At 34.7% G+C, this 19,599-nt stretch overlaps 2 protein-coding genes across 3 annotated transcripts in view; both read left to right on the forward strand.

The window, feature by feature from the left end:
* The window catches only part of LOC144855525 (E3 ubiquitin-protein ligase HUWE1-like), a 45,679-nt gene extending 33,488 nt beyond the window's left edge, over positions 1 to 12,191 (forward strand). For both annotated transcript variants that reach the window (XM_078713413.1, XM_078713414.1), the window contains exons 56-72: positions 92 to 253; positions 741 to 806; positions 1,160 to 1,389; positions 1,765 to 2,053; positions 2,196 to 3,302; positions 3,755 to 3,861; positions 4,104 to 4,252; positions 4,711 to 5,015; positions 5,810 to 5,943; positions 6,346 to 6,543; positions 6,895 to 7,243; positions 7,503 to 7,836; positions 8,325 to 8,537; positions 9,292 to 9,397; positions 9,835 to 10,134; positions 10,492 to 10,682; positions 10,864 to 12,191. In XM_078713413.1, the coding sequence (XP_078569539.1) occupies positions 92 to 253; positions 741 to 806; positions 1,160 to 1,389; positions 1,765 to 2,053; positions 2,196 to 3,302; positions 3,755 to 3,861; positions 4,104 to 4,252; positions 4,711 to 5,015; positions 5,810 to 5,943; positions 6,346 to 6,543; positions 6,895 to 7,243; positions 7,503 to 7,836; positions 8,325 to 8,537; positions 9,292 to 9,397; positions 9,835 to 10,134; positions 10,492 to 10,682; positions 10,864 to 10,966 (4,343 nt within the window). In that variant the 3' untranslated portion in view covers positions 10,967 to 12,191. The remainder of the gene's footprint in view (positions 1 to 91; positions 254 to 740; positions 807 to 1,159; positions 1,390 to 1,764; positions 2,054 to 2,195; positions 3,303 to 3,754; positions 3,862 to 4,103; positions 4,253 to 4,710; positions 5,016 to 5,809; positions 5,944 to 6,345; positions 6,544 to 6,894; positions 7,244 to 7,502; positions 7,837 to 8,324; positions 8,538 to 9,291; positions 9,398 to 9,834; positions 10,135 to 10,491; positions 10,683 to 10,863) is intronic.
* A 306-nt stretch (positions 12,192 to 12,497) lies between these two features.
* Positions 12,498 to 19,574, forward strand: LOC144856266 (mitochondrial-processing peptidase subunit beta-like). The gene is made up of 13 exons (XM_078714211.1): positions 12,498 to 12,569; positions 13,103 to 13,252; positions 13,759 to 13,845; positions 14,253 to 14,382; positions 14,915 to 15,006; positions 15,241 to 15,347; positions 15,584 to 15,776; positions 16,063 to 16,167; positions 17,358 to 17,396; positions 17,593 to 17,687; positions 17,983 to 18,134; positions 18,649 to 18,813; positions 19,141 to 19,574. The coding sequence occupies exons 1-13, from the start codon at positions 12,507 to 12,509 to the stop codon at positions 19,203 to 19,205; spliced, it is 1,443 nt and encodes a 480-aa protein (XP_078570337.1). The 5' UTR covers positions 12,498 to 12,506; the 3' UTR covers positions 19,206 to 19,574.
* The last annotated feature ends 25 nt before the right edge of the window (positions 19,575 to 19,599 follow it).

A 19,599-nucleotide genomic window follows, 5' to 3' on the forward strand; every position in this document is an offset into this window, starting at 1 on the left:
ATAAAATAGTTTATCCATCCTGTAATTGGCGAGTTACTCACTGTTGGATGCGTATGAAATAAAAAAAATATATCTACCTTCTTTTGTTCAGGTTCTTTGCAAGAAAGTCCGATATTCAGCCTACCAGCTACTAGTAGTTCACTAATGGATGTGAGACCAGCGCCAGAGGTACAGCAACCAGACGTACCGGTACCAGGAACCAATGTTACCACTGGTGTTACAATTGCCACCACTGTAACATCCACTGTAGCTAGTAAGTATCCGAACTCTATAACAATTCTTAGTTTGTACTTAACTTTACTTAGTACTTAACTTAGTTTGTACTTAACTTAACTTAGTTTGTACTTAGCATAACTTAGTTTGTACTTAGTGTCGTAGATTTATTATGATGATGTCATTAAGGTTTGAGTTCTTCAGTGATGCTACCTCACCCGATATCTGAATATCTTTAGCTGGTTATCTTTAACTAAGTCTTTGTATAAAGTGTATTCTTAAGATGAGATTTGTTAAATATTGCATTTGGTCTCCTAATTACAGACCCCTTCAATTAAATACTCCCTCCCATTTAAGACCACTATAGATAATAGATCTTAGTGTTTGAGTATCTTAACTGCATTACTTATCTTTAAAATATTGCATCTGGTTTTAATGAAATAAAAGATGAGGATGGAGACAACAGTAATTTAATTTGTTTATCTACAACAACAACCTTCTCAACTATATTTAATTTATTATTTTAGTCATTTCTACAACTTCAACGACTGTAGCCTCTGCAGGACCTAGTACCACACAAGCTCCAAGTGAAGGTAATTCAATTTGTATATAATACAAAGGCTAGATTTTTACCCAACTAACTAGCAATAGTATTCCTTAACAATGTGCGTCCCTGTTGATCCTGTCATGGTCTATTCGTCTATACAGATTTTCTTAATTGCTTAATTTATTTATTATCTTAATGTAACTAGTTTTTAGTGATCACAAGCCCTTTGGGGTTTCCTGGAGGTCTCTTCTTTAAAATGTTTACTCCTTTTTGTTATGCGTATTGTTTTGATGGGATGAATAAAGAGATTGATTTGATTTGAAACTTAAAGAAATATTAAAAATTTATGTGAGTTGGAAATAGATATTATTATAATGTTAATGGAATTATTTTTTGCAGGCCTACCAGAAGGAGTAGATCCGTCGTTTCTTGCTGCCTTACCAGATAACATTCGGCAGGAAGTGTTGCGTGAGCATCTAGGCCTAAGAGCTAGTCAGGCTGCAGCCACCTCCACCACCACCACCACTACAGCAGCAGCAGCAGCAGCATCTAGTAGTAGCACACCAAGTACTAGTACAAGAGTTAACCCTGAATTCCTAGCTGCACTACCTCCTCATATACAAGAAGAGGTAGGATTCTAGATTCTTAGTTTGTACTTAACTTAGTTTATACTTAACTTTGTTTGTACTTAACTTAGTTTGTACTTAACTTAGTTTGTACTTAACGTAACTTACTTTGTACTTAACGTAACTTACTTTGTACTTAACTTAACTTAGTTTGTACTTAATGTTGTAGATTTATGATGATGATGTCATTAAGGTTTGAGTTCTTCAGTGATGCTACCTCACCCGATATCTGAATATCTTTACCTGGTTAAATATCTGTACCTGGTTAAATATCTGTACCTGGTTAAATATCTTTACCTGGTTAAATATGCTAAGTTGTAGATTTTGTAACATTAATTTCTCTAACCATATTCCATACCTTTTTTCCCTTCCTACTAGGTATTAGCCCAAGAGCAAGCAGAGAGAGATCGTCAGAATGCCCAACAACTTGGATCACAAGCAGCAGCCGATCCAGTCGACCCCGCTGCCTTTATTCGTAACCTACCGTCTTCGTTGCGCCAGACCATCCTTGCAGACATCGATGACTCTGTCTTAGCAGTGATGCCTCCAGAAATCGCTGCTGAAGCACGATCTCTGAGACAAAACATAGAAATACAACATAGGAGACTTATGCAGGAACGGTTACTACGGGAAACTGGTATGCTGTCAGCTATTGGGCGAAATTCAGGTGGGGTTAAGTAACTTAAGGACCACTAAAATTGCTTAAATTAAAAGATTTGTGGTCTCCAACTGTCAATTCAATTTTAGAATTTCATTCATCATATAACAGACAAATTTAATTTATTTTTGTGGTTTGTTTTTTTAAATAGCTACAAGTAGTCGTCTTGGTGGCGTCAACTATTATCAGCTTGCCGTGCCACGTCAAGGCAACTCTTGGGCATGGACCAGCTCAAATGCCAGGAACGTCCAATCAAGAGGAGCCAGTAACACCGCTGTGACTCAGTTCCGTGGGCGTCAGTTAATAGATCAGGAAGCTCTAGCATGTCTGCTTGTGTTGCTGTTTGTAAATGAACCTAAATTAAACACAGCAAGATTGCACAAGGTTTTACGCAATTTGAGTTATCACGTAGCAACACGAGAATGGATCTTGCAAGCCCTGCTGAGCATTCTTGAAAGGACTCGTACAGGTGAATTGAAAACAAGTCCAGAAGGACCTATACCGTTGTTTAAAAATGAATCCAATTCTGGAAGGCCTAGCCAAACATCGTGGCTTTCAATTAGTATGTCTGCTGCCCTCGGCTGCCGAGCTGGAGTCTTTCAAGCCCAGAGGACTAGCAAGAAGACTAGCGACCGTCAAACGTCTTTAATATGCATACACCCTCAGGCGGCACCCATTGTTTTTAAGCACGCGTTAGAAGCGATGGTGTCATTGGCCAAAGTCTTTCCTTCACAGTTTGTACCGCAGAAAGCCACGGAGAGCGAAACGTGTAAAGAGGAACCCAAGACTAGTTCATCTGATAAAACAATTGATGAATCACAGACTCCTAAACAGGATAGCAATCAACAAACGACTCCTTCTAAATCTAAAGTTGATTATGATTTCTGGGATGTGCTTTTGAAATTGGATAGTTCTAGTGTCGGCAAAAAAGGAAAATCATCATTAAAAAATTCTAGTGTGAACACAGATCGTGCAACTTCATCGACCCCGCAGGAATCGCCCCTAGCAACTATCATGGGCATGCTTGTTCATCCATTAGTTCAAAGGAGCTCGACTCTAACGGATCGACTCCTTCATTTGTTGTATTTAGCTTCATTAGCATTACCAGAAAAAAAAGATAGCATTAGTTCGCTCGGACTACCCTCACTGCGGCGCCCTCATGGTACACGCAACTTATCTTTCGGACGTCGAAGTCTGTTGCAACAACATGTCGCTGCTTTGAGTGGAACAACACCAATGGATACGGCCACTGTCACAGGTAATGTGTTCTTACATGTATGTATAAGTAAAATCAAAATAACTCCTAATCATTTTCACTGGTCACGTTTGTATAAAACTCTGTCCACACTAGAAAAAACTTTGTGACAAAAAGATGTGATGTGCCAATATATGAACATGATGACGTCATATCACTACCATATTTAAGCATATCACTGCCATATTTGGGCACATCACACTTTTTTGTCACAAAGTTTGATAGTGTAGACAGAGCTTTATACAAATTGTAACATGACCAGTGTTGAAAATGAATTCTTTTGAGAGTTTTACATGATCCTAGGACCATATCATTCACACTTACCCGGCCTAGAAATTGACTTTAGTTAAATACTTAGTATTTACTGTATGTCTAGATTAAGTCTGATTGGTGAATACAGCCACTGCACCATATCATAATGAGTAATTCTATATTGAATCAATATTTTCTTTAAGATTCCGGTTCAAGTTCATCAACTAAATCGCCAAATAAGAAAGATGAAAAGAAAGAAGAAAGTGTTGACCCTGTTGTTGAAGAAAAGTTACTCAAATTAGTTGTTGAGGTTTGTGTTCTATCAATTGTGTTCTACCATGGGCTTGTTCTAGTTGTATTGTGTCTAGTATTGTAAAAAAAAATTTTTATCGAAAAATTAAAACTATAAAAATTAAATGAAAAGTATTTACATGGAACTACATGTGATACACATAACACTGATATTAGGACGTCATCTTTTCACCCACTAACGTCATCTGTTAACCCCCTTACTCAAATTATAATATTAATGTCTAATGTTTTCAATTGCAGGTACTGACATCACATAGATGTTCAGAGGATGGCCTTATAACAGCAATCAATCTGTTACAAAGACTGTCAGCTGGTCACTCAGCAACTCGGCAGGTCGTGCTTCTTCTTCTGCTTGATGGCGCCAAACACCTTGGCAATATACTATGCGAGTAAGTACATTGGCTTCTCAAATTGATGATTACGGTTACTTCTCAACCTCATTAAATCATCTGTCTACACTATCAAACGTTATTTGTTAATCAATCAGAACTTGGTGACATTGTCTCCGTTGTAGCATGCTTGATTTTCAGTCCTCCTTGGCCAATAGGATCACTGTATGTGTAGGCATGCAATAGTAACACCCTATTTGATCCTTCTGTTTTAATAGTAAATTTTATTACAGAACTATGAATAGGGTGACAACAGCAATGCTAATAAACTACTATCAACCATTGAGTGTCTATTTGCTTAGAACTTTTTTTTTCGACTAAAACTTTGTTTAAAGCTCTATCAAACAAAAGTGTCATATCCCTACCTAATATCCCTATATTTGAGCACATCACGATATGAAACAAGTAAAATGTACTTGTTACATGTGTTATAAAGTTAATTTGTTGTTTTGCTTTAGTGACATCACGCAATTACTTGAAGAAGTGCGAAAGTTTCAGTCGGAACCTTCTACAGAAGGCGATGCCAGTGACGAGCCAGCAGCGTCCACTTCCTCTGGTTTGAGTGAACTTTACTCTAGAAATGTCAAAGTAGTTGTAGGGCCATCAGCATCATCAAAAAGACAACCAGGGGAGTTTGAGCTTCGTTTACCAAGCATGAGTCTGTTCACAAGTAAGACGAGTCATCAGAACTGCTTCTTAAGGATCTTGAAAGTCGTCATTCAGCTTCGTGAGTCAGCAAGAAAATCTGGAAGATCACAGAGAAGTAAGTTGTTGTTTGAGCATTGATGGTGTTCATTTGTTGTTGACTGTATTAAGCTCTGTCTACTCTATCAAACTAGTTTGACAAAAACAATGTGTGTGTGCCCAAATATGGTAGTGATATGACATCATTGTTTTGTCACATAGAGTTTGCTTGATTCATATTATAAGGATGGTGTGCATTTGTTGTTGACTGTATTGGGCTCTGTCTACACTATCAAACTAGTTTGAAGAAAACAATGTGATGTGCACATACATTGACATGATGATCTCATATCACTACCATACTTTCTTTGATTGTGTAGACAGAGCTTTAGCATCCTAGATTTTCAGATTTGCCTTTAAAGTAGGATATCTGTTCGTGTAGGGGTGCAATATGAACCTACCTAATTTGATCCTTTTGGCTCTGTTGACCAATACGTTGCCAGAACTATGAATTAGGTTACAACATAATGGACATATTCTAGGCTAGTCTCCACTCTTAAGGCCAGTTTACACAGACCGGCAGTAACAGTAATAAAAATATAGAATCTATGTTATTCCTTAAAACCATTTACACACAATGCGGAGCAGACAGGATAGAAACAGATTCTAGTGGAACAACATTACTGCTCGTCTGTGTAAATTGGCATTTACAGTAAATTTATATTGAATTTCGTGTGGTATGGTTTAACAAACTGAAAAAACAAAATGAAGATGAGATGAATACGAGCACATACTTGACATGCACACAACAAGGTTTCAGATTTAGTGTGAATGCAAATTTTTAGTACATTTGTCATACTTAATATTCTTCAGATACTGAACGTACACTTGGAGTATCAAACTTAGCAGCCACAGTTGCCGCTCTTGAGGCAGAAGCTAATGAAATTATGCAACTAATGAACAGAAGAGGTTTAGTAAGCGAGGCCAGCAGGTCACTTGTAGAGGCGGTAGGTTTCGGGTTTTTATTATTGCTTTGATTCTCTATTCCCACTCATGCATTGATGATGATATATTTGGTTATGATCATATTTGATTTTACCTCACCCGATATCTGAAATCGTTTCATTTTGTTTTTTTGCCTGATTGTTTTTTCCCTTTTTAATGCTGTTTTTATTCTTACGCTTATGTTTTTACACGCAATTTGGCCATGAGATGTAAATTTCAGTCAGTATTTTTTTAAATAAAGAGAATATATCTAGTAAGAACCAAGCATTACTTTACTTCACAATTTGGCCACGAGATGTAAATTTCAGTCAGTATTTTTTGAAATATATCTAGTGAGAACCAAGCCTTACTACTACTACAGAAAGAAAGGTATTAATCCTGGTCAAAAATTAATTACTTTATAGGGAAGAGAAGCTGCTGATGCTGGTAGTGGATCCAGTGCAGATCAAACGGCAACATCAACTGCAGCGACTAGTGGCACATCTGCAGGTGCTACATCTAGTGAGTCACCAATGGAGGTTGACCAACCTGCTAGAGGAGCTACAGCGTCCTCCAGTGAACCAGGGACGTCTACATCGACAGAGTCCTCAACGGAACAAGAGGTCAGAGCCAAACACTCACAAATAATCTTATACTATTAATTAAATTATACACAGTTTTTCTAATTAAAATCTAAAATGTTTTTTTACAATATTCAAAATACAGCAGAGTCTTTGAATACTGGACCTTCTGTAAAACAGAAACTCAAAAAAACAGATTTTCCTTCAGATGCAAAAGGATCCCACATTAATTTTTACTGTTAAAACACATTTTGAATATCATTTCTGAAAAAGCAGACCTATTAGGCCAGCCCAAGGTGTCTCCGGTATTTTCAGAGTTGACTACGTTTTTTACAAATTTAATTTGATATTCAGCCAGCTCTACATTTCATATTTTACTATTTTTGTTTACAGTCAGAAAAAACACCACGTTTAAGTGAGCAGTTAGCGCTAGATAACCTCTGGGAAACACTTAGTGACTGTTTATCCAGTCTGTCTGAAACACCAGACCACCATGCTGTACTGGTTCTCCAGCCAGCAGTGGAAGCCTTCTTCTTAGTTCACGCTGCGGAGAAAGCAACCGAGAACCCTCTGTCTGGACTGACCGCTAAGGAAGGCAATGAAACGGACCCTTCATCTCCGATGATCAACACTCCAGGATCGTCCACATCTCTGGCAAACTTTTTCTCAAGAGAAGCTTCTGTGACATCTATCGTGACACCTAGTATGCCCCCAGATACTCAAAAGTTCCTCAAGTTTGCAGGTAAGCCCAAGCCTAATAAACACGCTATACACTTAGTATAGCCCAATTCTAATAAATGCCTAATGCCCAAGGCTAAAAACATGTTACGCCCAAGCCTAGTAGATGCCAAGCCCAGGCCTAAAAACACGCTACACCAAAGCCTAATATACACTGATGCCCAAGCCTAAAAAACACTCAGTGCCCAAGAACATAAATATTTAACCTCTCTATATTGACATATCTGTTGAAATTTGAATTTTTTTTTTCTGTTTTATTCCAGAAACTCACCGCGACATACTGAACCAAATCCTTCGACAGTCTACCACTCACCTGTCAGAGGGTCCGTTCTCCGTCCTCGTCAACCACACAAGAATTCTTGACTTTGATGTCAAGAGACGCTATTTCCGACAGGAACTAGAACGAATCGACTTGGGAATGAGACGGGAGGACATGGCAATTCACGTAAAACGCGAGCATGTCTTTGAGGACTCGTATCGAGAGCTGCATAGGCGTTCACCGGAGGAATGGAAGAACAGGTTTTACGTGGTGTTTGAAGGAGAAGAGGGGCAAGACGCTGGTGGGTTACTCAGGGAATGGTACCTCATTATATCAAGGTATGACATCATCCAACATTATTTATTCAACTTTGTTTTACAAGGGTAGCTCTAACAGCTGTACTACAGCAGTACAGCTGACTTGAAGAGGCCCTCTTAAAAACAATACAAAAATATACAGATGGCATTCAAACATAAAAATACAAGAGGATTCATAAAGTTAAAATTCTCTTGGTACCTTATTATATCAAGGTATGACATCATTGAAGTTTCTTCAATCTCCAGGTGCTTAGCTCTGAGTGTAAGTTGATATGAATTCACAGAAAGAAACTTTTGCATCAAGTCTGAATCAAGTCGATAAATCTCTGTCTACGCTATCAAACTTTATGTGACAAAAAAATGTGATGTGCTCATATATGGACATGGTGATGTTATATCACTACCATATTTGGGCACATCACTCTTTTGTGTTAAACTATTTGGTAGTGTAGTCAGAGCTTAATAGATCATTCTCTTGTGTCTAATTGTGTAATTGTTTGTTTTTCTAGGGAGATTTTCAATCCAAATTACGCTTTGTTCCGCACCTCACCAGGAGATCGTGTTACATACATTCCAAACCCATCTTCGCATTTTAATTCAAATCATTTGAGTTACTTCAAGTTTGTTGGTCGAATCATCGCCAAGGCAATCTACGACAACAAGCTGTTGGATTGCTATTTCTCAAGATCCTTTTACAAACACATTCTTGGCAAGAATGTCACGTAAGATTATTTTCTATTTTGGTATCTAAACCTTCAATTTTCCTGATTGGTCAATCAATCAGAACTTGATGACATTATCTCCGTGGCAATGATTTTTCTGGCAGCCTGATTGGTCAATCAATAAGAATTTGATGACATTGTCTCCATGGCAATGATTTTTCTGGCAGTCTGATTGGTCAATCAATCAGAACTTGATGACATTGTCTGCGTGACAATATTTTCTTGCAAAGTAGCATGCTTGATTTTCAGTCCTCCTTGGCCAATAGGATCACTGTACGTGTAGGCATGCAATAGTAACACCCTATTTGATCCTTCTGTTCTAATAGTAAATTTTACTACAGAACTATGAATAGGGTAACAACAGCAATGCTAATAAACTACTATCAACCATTCAGTGTCTATTTGCTTGGAACTTTTATTTTCAACTAACATTTTTTTAAAGCTCTGTCTATCAAACTTTGTGACAAATGATGTGCCCATATATAGACGTGCTGATGTCATATCACTAATATACTTGCACAGATCTTGGAAAACACAGCGCTTTGAAACCTTTGTCTCTTGCGCTTTATAAATGTTATTTATTATTATTATTATATCACTACCATATTTGGGCACATCATACTTTTGTCAAACTAGTTTGATAGTGTAGACAGTGCTTTAGCGTGTCATTATCTTAATGAATGTTTAAGAAATGAATAAAATAATTTCCTTTTTTTAATTCTTTATTTTTATTCTGTATTGTTTTTTTTCTCAGGTATACTGACATGGAAAGTGAAGATTACAGTTTTTATCAAGGATTGGTGTTCTTATTAGAACACAGTGTTGCTGACCTGGGTTATGAGCTAACCTTCAGTGCTGAGGTGGGTCTATTAAGCTCTGTCTACACTAGTTTATGTGACAAAAAAAGTGTGATGTGCCCAAATATGGTAGTGATATGACATCATCGTGTCCATATACAGACACATCACATTTTTTTGTCACAAAGTTTGATAGTGTAGACAGGGTGATGTGCCCAAATATAGTAGTGATATTCCCAAATATGGTAGTGATATAGCATCATCATGTCCATATATGGGCAGAACACATTTTGTTGTCACATAAAGTTTGATAGGTTTAAACAGAGCTTAAAATGATGTTGTTTTAGAATAAGGCTTTGAGATAATGTTATATATATATACTGAGGCATAAGTATATAGTTTTGGCCTTGAACCTTTTTTTTATAGCAAAATGTTTGCTATCATGTCCAAATAAAATATTACTATGGCTATGGTTTTAAACTATATTATTTTATCAACAGGTGCAAGAGTTTGGTGTGACGGAAGTACGAGACCTAAAACCAAACGGTCGCAACATTGTTGTCACTGCAGAAAACAAACACGAGTATGTACACTTAGTTTGTCAGATGAGAATGACCGGTGCGATCCGCAAACAGATCGACAGCTTTCTTGAAGGATTCTACGACATCATCCCAAAGAAATTGATTGGCATCTTTAATGAACAAGAGTTAGAGTTATTAGTGTCAGGATTACCAACTATTGACATCGATGACCTCAAGTCTAATACTGAATATCATAAATACCAAGCTAACTCATTACAGGTAAGAAATAAGACATCAGTTGAGTCTTGTGACTTTCCCATTACATCTCGGTCACCTGACCTGGAATCTGGTCGTCCTGGTAACGGTATTCCTTAACAATGCGCGTCCCATGTTCATCCTATCATGATCTATTTGTCTATACCGGCTTTTTTAATTTTTTTTTATTTATTATTATCTTAATGTAACTAGTTTCCTATCACAAGCCCCTTTAGGTTTCTTGGAGGTCCCTTTCATCCAAGTTTGTTTACTCCTTTTTGTTATGTGTATTGTTTTGATGGGATGAATAAAGAGATTGATTTGATTTGACTAGTTGCTGCATAGTGTAAATCAGAAAATTGGTCACCATTTCACTTTCAGACTCAATGGTTCTGGCGTGCATTGCGTTCGTTCGATCAAGCAGATCGTGCCAAGTTTTTACAGTTTGTGACCGGAACTTCCAAAGTACCCTTACAAGGATTTGCTACCTTAGAAGGAATGAACGGACCTCAAAAATTCCAGATACATCGAGACGATAGGTCAACCAATCGACTACCAGTAGCTCACACTTGGTATGATGTTGTTATTATTATTGCTTGTGTGTGCATTAGAAATGCTTATATGGTAAATTTACGCATACTAAAATGTTTTGTGCCGGAGATTGTGGAATTGAATTTGGTTGTAAGATGATGGTGGTATAAAGCATAGACACATTGTGAGTAGATTTATACCATAATTTTTTCTCTTTTATAGTTTCAACCAGCTAGACCTACCAGCTTACGAAACTTATGACAAGCTAAGGAGCATGTTGTTACTAGCAACCAATGAATGTACAGAAGGCTTTGGTTTGGCCTAATTTTCAAGAAGCTAGGTAGTTTAAATTATTTGCCGTGAGGAAAGTTTGTGTACGAAACCAAAAGAAGAATTGGTTACAAGAACACATGCATGTTGTTAGGTAACCTAATAACAATATGTTCTAATTGTGTTGGTGCTTCTAATGAAATAAAAGATACCTCAAAAGGATGCTCTTATCACCAATGCATTGGATTTTCTTGTTTTTTTTTTTGGTCAGAGAAATTGTAAGGGCTTATCATTGAGCCTGATGGGCTTATCATTGAGCCTGAAGACTCAATACTAACCAGATTTGTAGTTGAAATTAAATTGCTCTGTGTAAATATAAAAAAAAACCCAACCTTACAATTAAGTCAGTGCTTAATATACACAATAAGTACATGCTTAATAGTCAGTGCTTAATGTACACAATTAAGTCAGTTCTTAATGTAATGAAATCTATATATAATATTTAAAGTCTTCTAACGATTTAAAAGTATTCAAAGAATATTCGCAAAATAAGATTATTTTAAGATTATTCCGAAACATAAACTAGTATCAAATATATGTATTGTTCTTTTCTGTTTATTTTGACAATGAAACTCTTTTATGTATAGCATTTAAGTTTTAAAAAAAGATACACGCATTCTGTTTCATTGTATGTAGAATTAATAATCATTTTGAAAAAAAAAACAATGTAGTTTATTTGTTATCATTGTGTATATGTTTGTAAAACTTTCATTGTTAATATCTATCAAAAAGACATCTCAAGTAAGTTTGACCTTTGACCTGTTGTATTGTAAGATTAGTATCAACAGTGTGTATAATATATACCTATACCTTTTAAACAATATCCCAATGCTTATACATTGTGATATAAGTTTTTCACAATATGGCCTATTAATACTATAACATAAATGATGAGCCAACACACTATAGCATGTTGGTTCATCTAGAGAAATTAAGGGCTAAATGTTTGCCCCATTGTAGACATAAAAACAGTCAACTGCAATAGCTTCACCTATTGTTATTGCTTACACTACTACTTAGTGACAGCAGTAGCTTAAAACTGATTATTTTTAGATGCGTGTTTCGAGATGGATTGCCTGTTATGTAGTTCCTGTTAATATTTAATATTTCAACGTGAGAATAAGATCAGAAGTTAATAAAGTTGATTGTTTGACAAGTTTATAACTTGGGATATATTACATTTAAGTGAATTAAAATTAAAGGAAAATGTTAAAAATGTATTTGTAGTTTAATGTGTTTTTGTTATAGTTTTTCTCTAAATTGATTTATCAAATTTTCGAAATCAAATAGTGTATTTTAAAATGTATTTTTACTTGAGGTCCTAAGGCCAAAAAACCATGAAGAATACGAAAGTCGTAGCTGGAATCGCTGTTGTCAATAGATATAATCTTAAATCTTAATGTTTTATTATTCTGGGGTTGGTTAATGGTGACCAAATCTAACACGAAAATGTGCCACTGAAGGCATTTTCGGCGCTCCATAAAGACGGCCCTGTTCAAGTTACCAATATGGTATATATTTTTGTACCCAACAAAATGGCCTCCAAAATCGCACGAGTGGGGAATATACTCTCCAAACTTTCAACAAAACCAGCAGTTGTAAGATAGTTTGTATTTAATTAAATGTTTTATAGTTGCTAGTTAATATCATGAGTAGGGAATGAGCAAAAAAAAGAATGATTTTAATCGTATTTGGTAAGATAATTCAGTATACAATTTAGGCCTAAAAACCGGTTCTGCTCGTCTGGTTCATCGAACATCCCGGCGGCGAGACCAAAGACCCACTCAGTCAGTTGATAACAGATCCCGGTGGTAGGCCCAGGCCTAAATAGGGAACGTAGATAATATAGTAACGTCTAATGAATGCCGATTCATATCTGAAACTCGGATTTGTTTAGGACTAGGCCTAGCCTAGCTAGCGTATTCTATAATTAATAAGTATAAAATTATTGATACTGATTTTATTTCAATTATTAGGCCTATACTTTATAGTAGGCTAGGCCTATTTAAATTAAAATTATTATAATATAGCCTGTATAGACTAACAGTTATCTATAGTTAATAATAGTTGCATATGTATGTAGGCTATTTATGTAGTTTTTTCTTGTTTGATATTTGACTTGTCCTTGCAGTTTCAGGCACCTGTTCTTGGCAGCCAAAGGTTTAGAAGCACACAAGCTTCATACCAACAGACGTTGGTTAATGTACCAGAAACTAAGGTTACAACTCTCGACAATGGCTTCCGTGTAGCCACCGAAGATAATGGCACATCCACCTGCACGGTAAACAGATTAATCCTTTTCTCTATCCCTTAAAACAGGAACGCAGCATTAGTTTTATGTTTGTATTTTATTCTTTCACATCCAATTACAGGATGAAAACACACATATAAAAATAACAAAAAGAGAAGCCTAATAGTAAATCTATAGATCGACAGTAGTGTCAACTAATTCATGGACAATATACTTAAACTTGCTTGATGTTAATGGGTTGGTTAACAAGCTAAATAGCTTAAATGACCCTTCCTTTCTTTCTATGCAACAAAACTAGAAAATAAATACTGTATAGACGTTTGGGGGATCCGGGTATGAACAATGTTTGTTTGTATTAAAAAGATAACTGTGTATGAGATGATGTGCTTATAAATGTGAAAAATGAATTTTTGTGTGTCTCAATTACTATTTAAAATACCACTTTAAACTGAACAAAATAAAATTTTGAATCTTACTTGGATAAAAACAAAACTTTATAACTTTTAACTAAAGGTTTACTTGTTTCAACAATGCAGGTAGGATTGTGGATTGATGCAGGAAGCCGATACGAAAATGCAAAAAATAACGGCGTTGCCCACTTTTTAGAACACATGGCATTTAAGGTAAATAAGTGAGACGATGAATTAGCAAGAATTTATTGATTTATAGAGTTTTATACTGTTTTATTTATTTGTATATATATATAAATCCAAAGGCAAATTACTGAAAATAATGACAATGCTGTGGGTATCTGTTGCTGGATCTCAATGGAGATACAAAAAAGAAAGCGAAAAGCTAAATCAAAACGATAAAGTAAAACAGCCATTTTTTTAAAATATTTATTATATCTTTTATTTTGCACTGTGATTTTTTTTTTTATATTTTGTAATGTTACATGCAATTTGCCTGCTGGGCCACCATATGTAATGGTATTTGTAATGTGCAATAAAGTTAATAATAATAATTTGTGTTTAATGCAGTTATTCTGAAACAATCAAGTTGAACATTGAGTTTTTGTTTCTATCTATAGGGTACTAAAAGCAGGACACAGATGAATCTAGAGTTAGAAATAGAGAACATGGGAGCTCATCTAAATGCATACACATCAAGGGAACAGACAGTCTATTATGCAAAGTGTTTCTCTAAGGATTTGCCTAAAGGTTAGAAATGACCCACGAATAAATCTAATTAGCTGAAGTAAATACTTTAAGCTCTGTCTACACTATCAAACTTTATGTGATGTCATATCACTACTATATTTGGGCACATCACACCTTTTTTTTGTCAAAGTAGTTTGATAGTGTAGACAGAGCTTTATTTGTGAAGGAATTTATTTTGTTTTTTTATATTAGTCGCCTGAAGACCTATGGTGATGAAGCCTTTGCAGTTGCAGCTCCTAAACTGTGGAACAATCTTCCTAATTCAATTCATAGTGCACCTTCTATTGAAGTTTTAAAAAGCCTTTAATAAACTATCTTTTTTGTTTGCAGTGGCACGCCTAATCAGCAACAGAAACTGTTGGCCTCATTTGCCACTTCTTGGTGCATTCTAGCTATTTTTTGTTTGTTTGTATAAATGTGTTTGCTGAAATAAATGAATTATTTATAAGCGCTTTGGTTTGGTATCTGTTGATTGTTAAAAGCACTATATAAATTTGACAACATTAATCTAAAATGACATTTTCTGTTTTAGCTGTTGAAATTCTATCCGATATCATACAAAATAGCACTTTGGGCGAGTCAGAAATTGAACGAGAACGAGGCGTCATCCTTCGGGAAATGCAGGTAATGCACTAGCACATTCTGGTAGAACTTGCAAACAAAATTGGGTCAAATTTGGTTATACCGTACTGTATTTGTATCCAAGAAAAATTATGAATGTGCTTACTGAACATTATATAGTATATAAAACTATATATAGTATATATACTATATATAGTATATAAAACTGGATACTACAATATTTGAGAGTTTGTAGGAATACCTACGATATAATATATCTTGTTTGTTACTTTTTAGGAAGTGGAGACAAATCTACAAGAAGTTATCTTTGACCATCTTCATGCCACAGCTTATCAGAGTACAGCTCTAGGAAGGACTATCCTAGGACCCACAGAAAACATCAAGTATGTATCAAACTTTATGCCTAAGTATGGTAGTGATATGCCCAAATATGGTATTGATATGACATCATTGTATCCATATATGGGTACATCATATTTTTTGTCACATAATGTTTGATAGCGAGACAGAGTTTTATTAGGTACTCACATCCTGTTAATACATATTACCCTTGAGAATGTCTTTCATTACCAAAATAACCTTTATAAATAATTCTTAAATGAGTCTTATTTTATTGCAGGACAATCACAAGGCAGGACCTGCAAGACTACATTAGCACCCACTACAAAGCCCCTCGTATCGTGCTAGCTGGAGCTGGTGGTGTAGACCATAATACTTTGGTTGGCCTAGCAGATAAACATTTTGCAGGCCTGGGTTCAGAATATGAAAACGAAATACCCCAGTTAACACCATGCCCATTTACTGGTAGTGAAGTAAGTTTGACCTTTGACTTGCTAGAGCAATCACCTATTTTTTTTAATGGAAATATAGTCTACACTATCAAACTAGTTTGAAAAAAAAATGTGATGTGTTCAAATATGATATGATTAAATATGGTAATGATATGACATCATCATTTTTTTTTTTCACATAATGTTTGATAATATAGACAGCTTTAGTTATATAGTTACTAGATTGATACCATATGCTGTATGTATATTGTTTACAAATATTTGAGTAGGATATTGTTATGTAATATTTTTTTTTCCATATCTGCAGATTCGTGTACGAGATGATAACATGCCTCTTGCTCATATCGCAATTGCTATTGAGAGTGTTGGATGGTCACACCCAGACACAATACCACTCATGGTAGCTAATACGGTACGTACCTAAAAAACTCAAATTACATTTGTTTTTAGTTTATGCAAGTGTGAATAAAACTTCAGTTAAAACTTAAGGTGCTTTAAAAGCTTGTTGATTAATAACTATGAACTTAAGGTGCTTTAAAAGCTTGTTGATCAATAACTATGAACTTAAGGTGCTTTAAAAGCTTGTTGATTAATAACTATGAACTTAAGGTGCTTTAAAAGCTTGTTGATTAATAACTATGAACTTAAGGTGCTTTAAAAGCTTGTTGATTATTAACTATGAACTTAAGGTGCTTTAAAAGCTTGTTGATTAATAACTATGAACTTAAGGTGTTTTAAAAGCTTGTTGATTAATAACTATAAACTTAAGGTGCTTTAAAAGCTTGTTGATTAATAACTATGAACTTAAGGTGCTTTAAAAGCTTGTTGATTAATAACTATAAACTTAAGGTGCTTTAAAAGCTTGTTGATTAATAACTATGAACTTAAGGTGCTTTAAAAGCTTGTTGATTAATAACTATGAACTTAAGGTGCTTTAAAAGCTTGTTGATTAATAACTATGAACTTAAGGTGCTTTAAAAGCTTGTTGATTAATAACTATGAACTTAAGGTGCTTTAAAAGCTTGTTGATTAATAACTATTAACTTAAGGTGCTTTAAAAGCTTGTTGATTAATAACTATGAACTTAAGGTGCTTTAAAAGCTTGTTGATTAATAACTATGAACTTAAGGTGCTTTAAAAGCTTGTTGATTAATAACTATGAACTTAAGGTGCTTTAAAAGCTTGTTGATTAATAACTATGAACTTAAGGTGCTTTAAAAGCTTGTTGATTAATAACTATGAACTTAAGGTGCTTTAAAAGCTTGTTGATTAATAACTATTAACTTAAGGTGCTTTAAATGTTTGTTGATTAATAACTATAAACTTAAGGTGCTTTAAAAGCTTCTTAATAACTATGAACTTAAGGTGCTTTAAAAGCTTGTTGATTAATAACTATGAACTTAAGGTGCTTTAAATGTTTGTTAATTAATAACTATTAACTTAAGGTGCTTTAAAAGCTCCTTAATAACTATGAACTTAAGGTGCTTTAAATGTTTGTTAATTAATAACTATTAACTTAAGGTGCTTTAAAAGCTCCTTAATAACTATGAGCTTAATGTGCTTTATAAGATTGTTACTTAATCAGTGTTGTTTTCTCTTTAGCTTATTGGTAGTTGGGATCGGTCATTTGGAGGTGGCAATGTAAGTACATCAACCATTATATACATTATTTCTCCGCTCCCTTTTTATGTATCACTGAAAGGAATAAATTAAATAGATACTTACCTGATATAAAGTGTTTGAATCCAAAAAATATTTTATAGTGGACTTTAGATTAATTTACCTTTGATCCATTTAGTTTTTATTTTCTGTGATGTTGATTTTTATCTGTTTACAGAACACGGCAAATAGATTGGCTCAGGCTTGTTTTGAAGGAAGTCTAGCTCATTCCTTCCAGTCATTCAACACATGTTACACAGATACAGGTTTATGGTAAGTATAATACCCCCATCTGAAAATGGAATTTGCCATGTAAAGTAAAGATGAACATAGCATCTTTTAACATTATCCAACAAACAACATATCTTATAAGCTCTGTCTACACTATCAAACTTTATGTGACAAAAAAATGTGATGTGCACATATATGGACATGATGATGTCATATCACTAACATATTTGGGAACATCACACTAGTTTGATAGTGTAAACAAAGCTTAATACTGGATGAAAAGGATAATATTGGATGAAAATTGATTGTTTATCAAGTTTCCTTTTTTTGTTTCGAGGGGAATGTACACGATTGCTGACCCAATGAAGATAGAGGATCTAATGTACCACATTCAGGGTGAATGGATGAGAATGTGTACAAGTGTAACAGAGACTGAAGTTGAACGAGCAAAGAACCTACTCAAGACAAATATACTACTGCAGTTAGATGGTATGTAGTACTTACTTAAGACAAACATACTACTGCAGTTAGATGGTATGTAGTACTTACTTAAGACAAACATACTACTGCAGTTAGATGGTATGTAGTACTTACTTAAGACAAATATACTACTGCAGTTAGATGGTATGTAGTACTTACTTAAGACAAACATACTACTGCAGTTAGATGGTATGTAGTACTTACTTAAGACAAACATACTACTGCAGTTAGATGGTATGTAGTACTTACTTAAGACAAATATACTACTGCAGTTAGATGGTATGTAGTACCATGTAGTACTTTAGACAAACATACTACTTCAGTTTTTTTAAGTAATTTGGGGTCTCTGTCATACAAACTTCCTGGTTTCCTGAGACCCTATTTCATCATTTTCTTAAAACATTGTACATACCTGTATTATTATTTTTGTTGTGATTTGATGAATAAATGTATTTGTTTAAAAAAAAGGAAAACAGCCGTAAGAGATATGAACAAATTATGAATGTTTTATTTATACATTTAGGCTCAACTCCAATTTGTGAAGATATCGGACGACAGATGCTGTGCTATGGCCGACGCATTCCTCTTCCAGAATTGGACGCACGTATTGATGCAGTCAGCGCCAATGTTATTCGTGATGTCTGTTTAAGGCATATCTACGACAAATGCCCAGCCGTTGCAGGAGTTGGTATGTCTAAAGCTCCAGGGAGATGGAAAATATTACATCTCCCTGAAAGCTCTGTCTACACTATGGTAGTGATATGACATCATCATGTCTATATATCACATCACATTTTGTTGTCGCATAAAGTTTGATAGTTTAAACAGTGCTTAAGATTCACTTAAATCATTTTAGGGAAAATGCAACAAAACTCAGATAAAAAGTAAATTTGGGGTTGATAACATTCAAATTACCAATCCAATATCTTCTGGTATGCTGATGCCAATCCAATGATGACAATGTATAGAAGATTTAATGTAAATTAAAAATACAATGTTGTTCTTATTTTTTCAGGTCCAGTGGAACAGTTACCAGATTATAACAACATACGTTCAGCAATGTACTGGGTTCGATACTAATAAGTCATTGTGGCTTGTGGGACTGATGACTTGGAAATGTTTGGTGTTGGATACAAACATCATAATAGGCTGGTAGAAGACAAGATACAACATTAATGTTATTAATGATTATGTCATAGTAACCACAAAGACATTGAAAAAGAAAGAAAAAAATTACCATTTAAAAATACATAGTCAATACCTGAAGATACATATTTATATTAATACTTAAATAGCTCACAGAGTTCTTGGTTGCTGTGTGTAAACAGGTTTAAAAATAATATCTCATTTGCAATGAATTCAGACAAATTAATGTTAGATTTCTGAATGTGTTAAATTTATTGAATGTTTAAGATGACAGTAAAATAAAAATTATAAAGAATTAAGAAATATTGTCTGTGTATGTTATTTACAT

The sequence above is a fragment of the Antedon bifida genome, chromosome 11, assembly GCF_963402885.1.
Source record: "Antedon bifida chromosome 11, ecAntBifi1.1, whole genome shotgun sequence".
NCBI lineage: Eukaryota > Metazoa > Echinodermata > Crinoidea > Comatulida > Antedonidae > Antedon > Antedon bifida.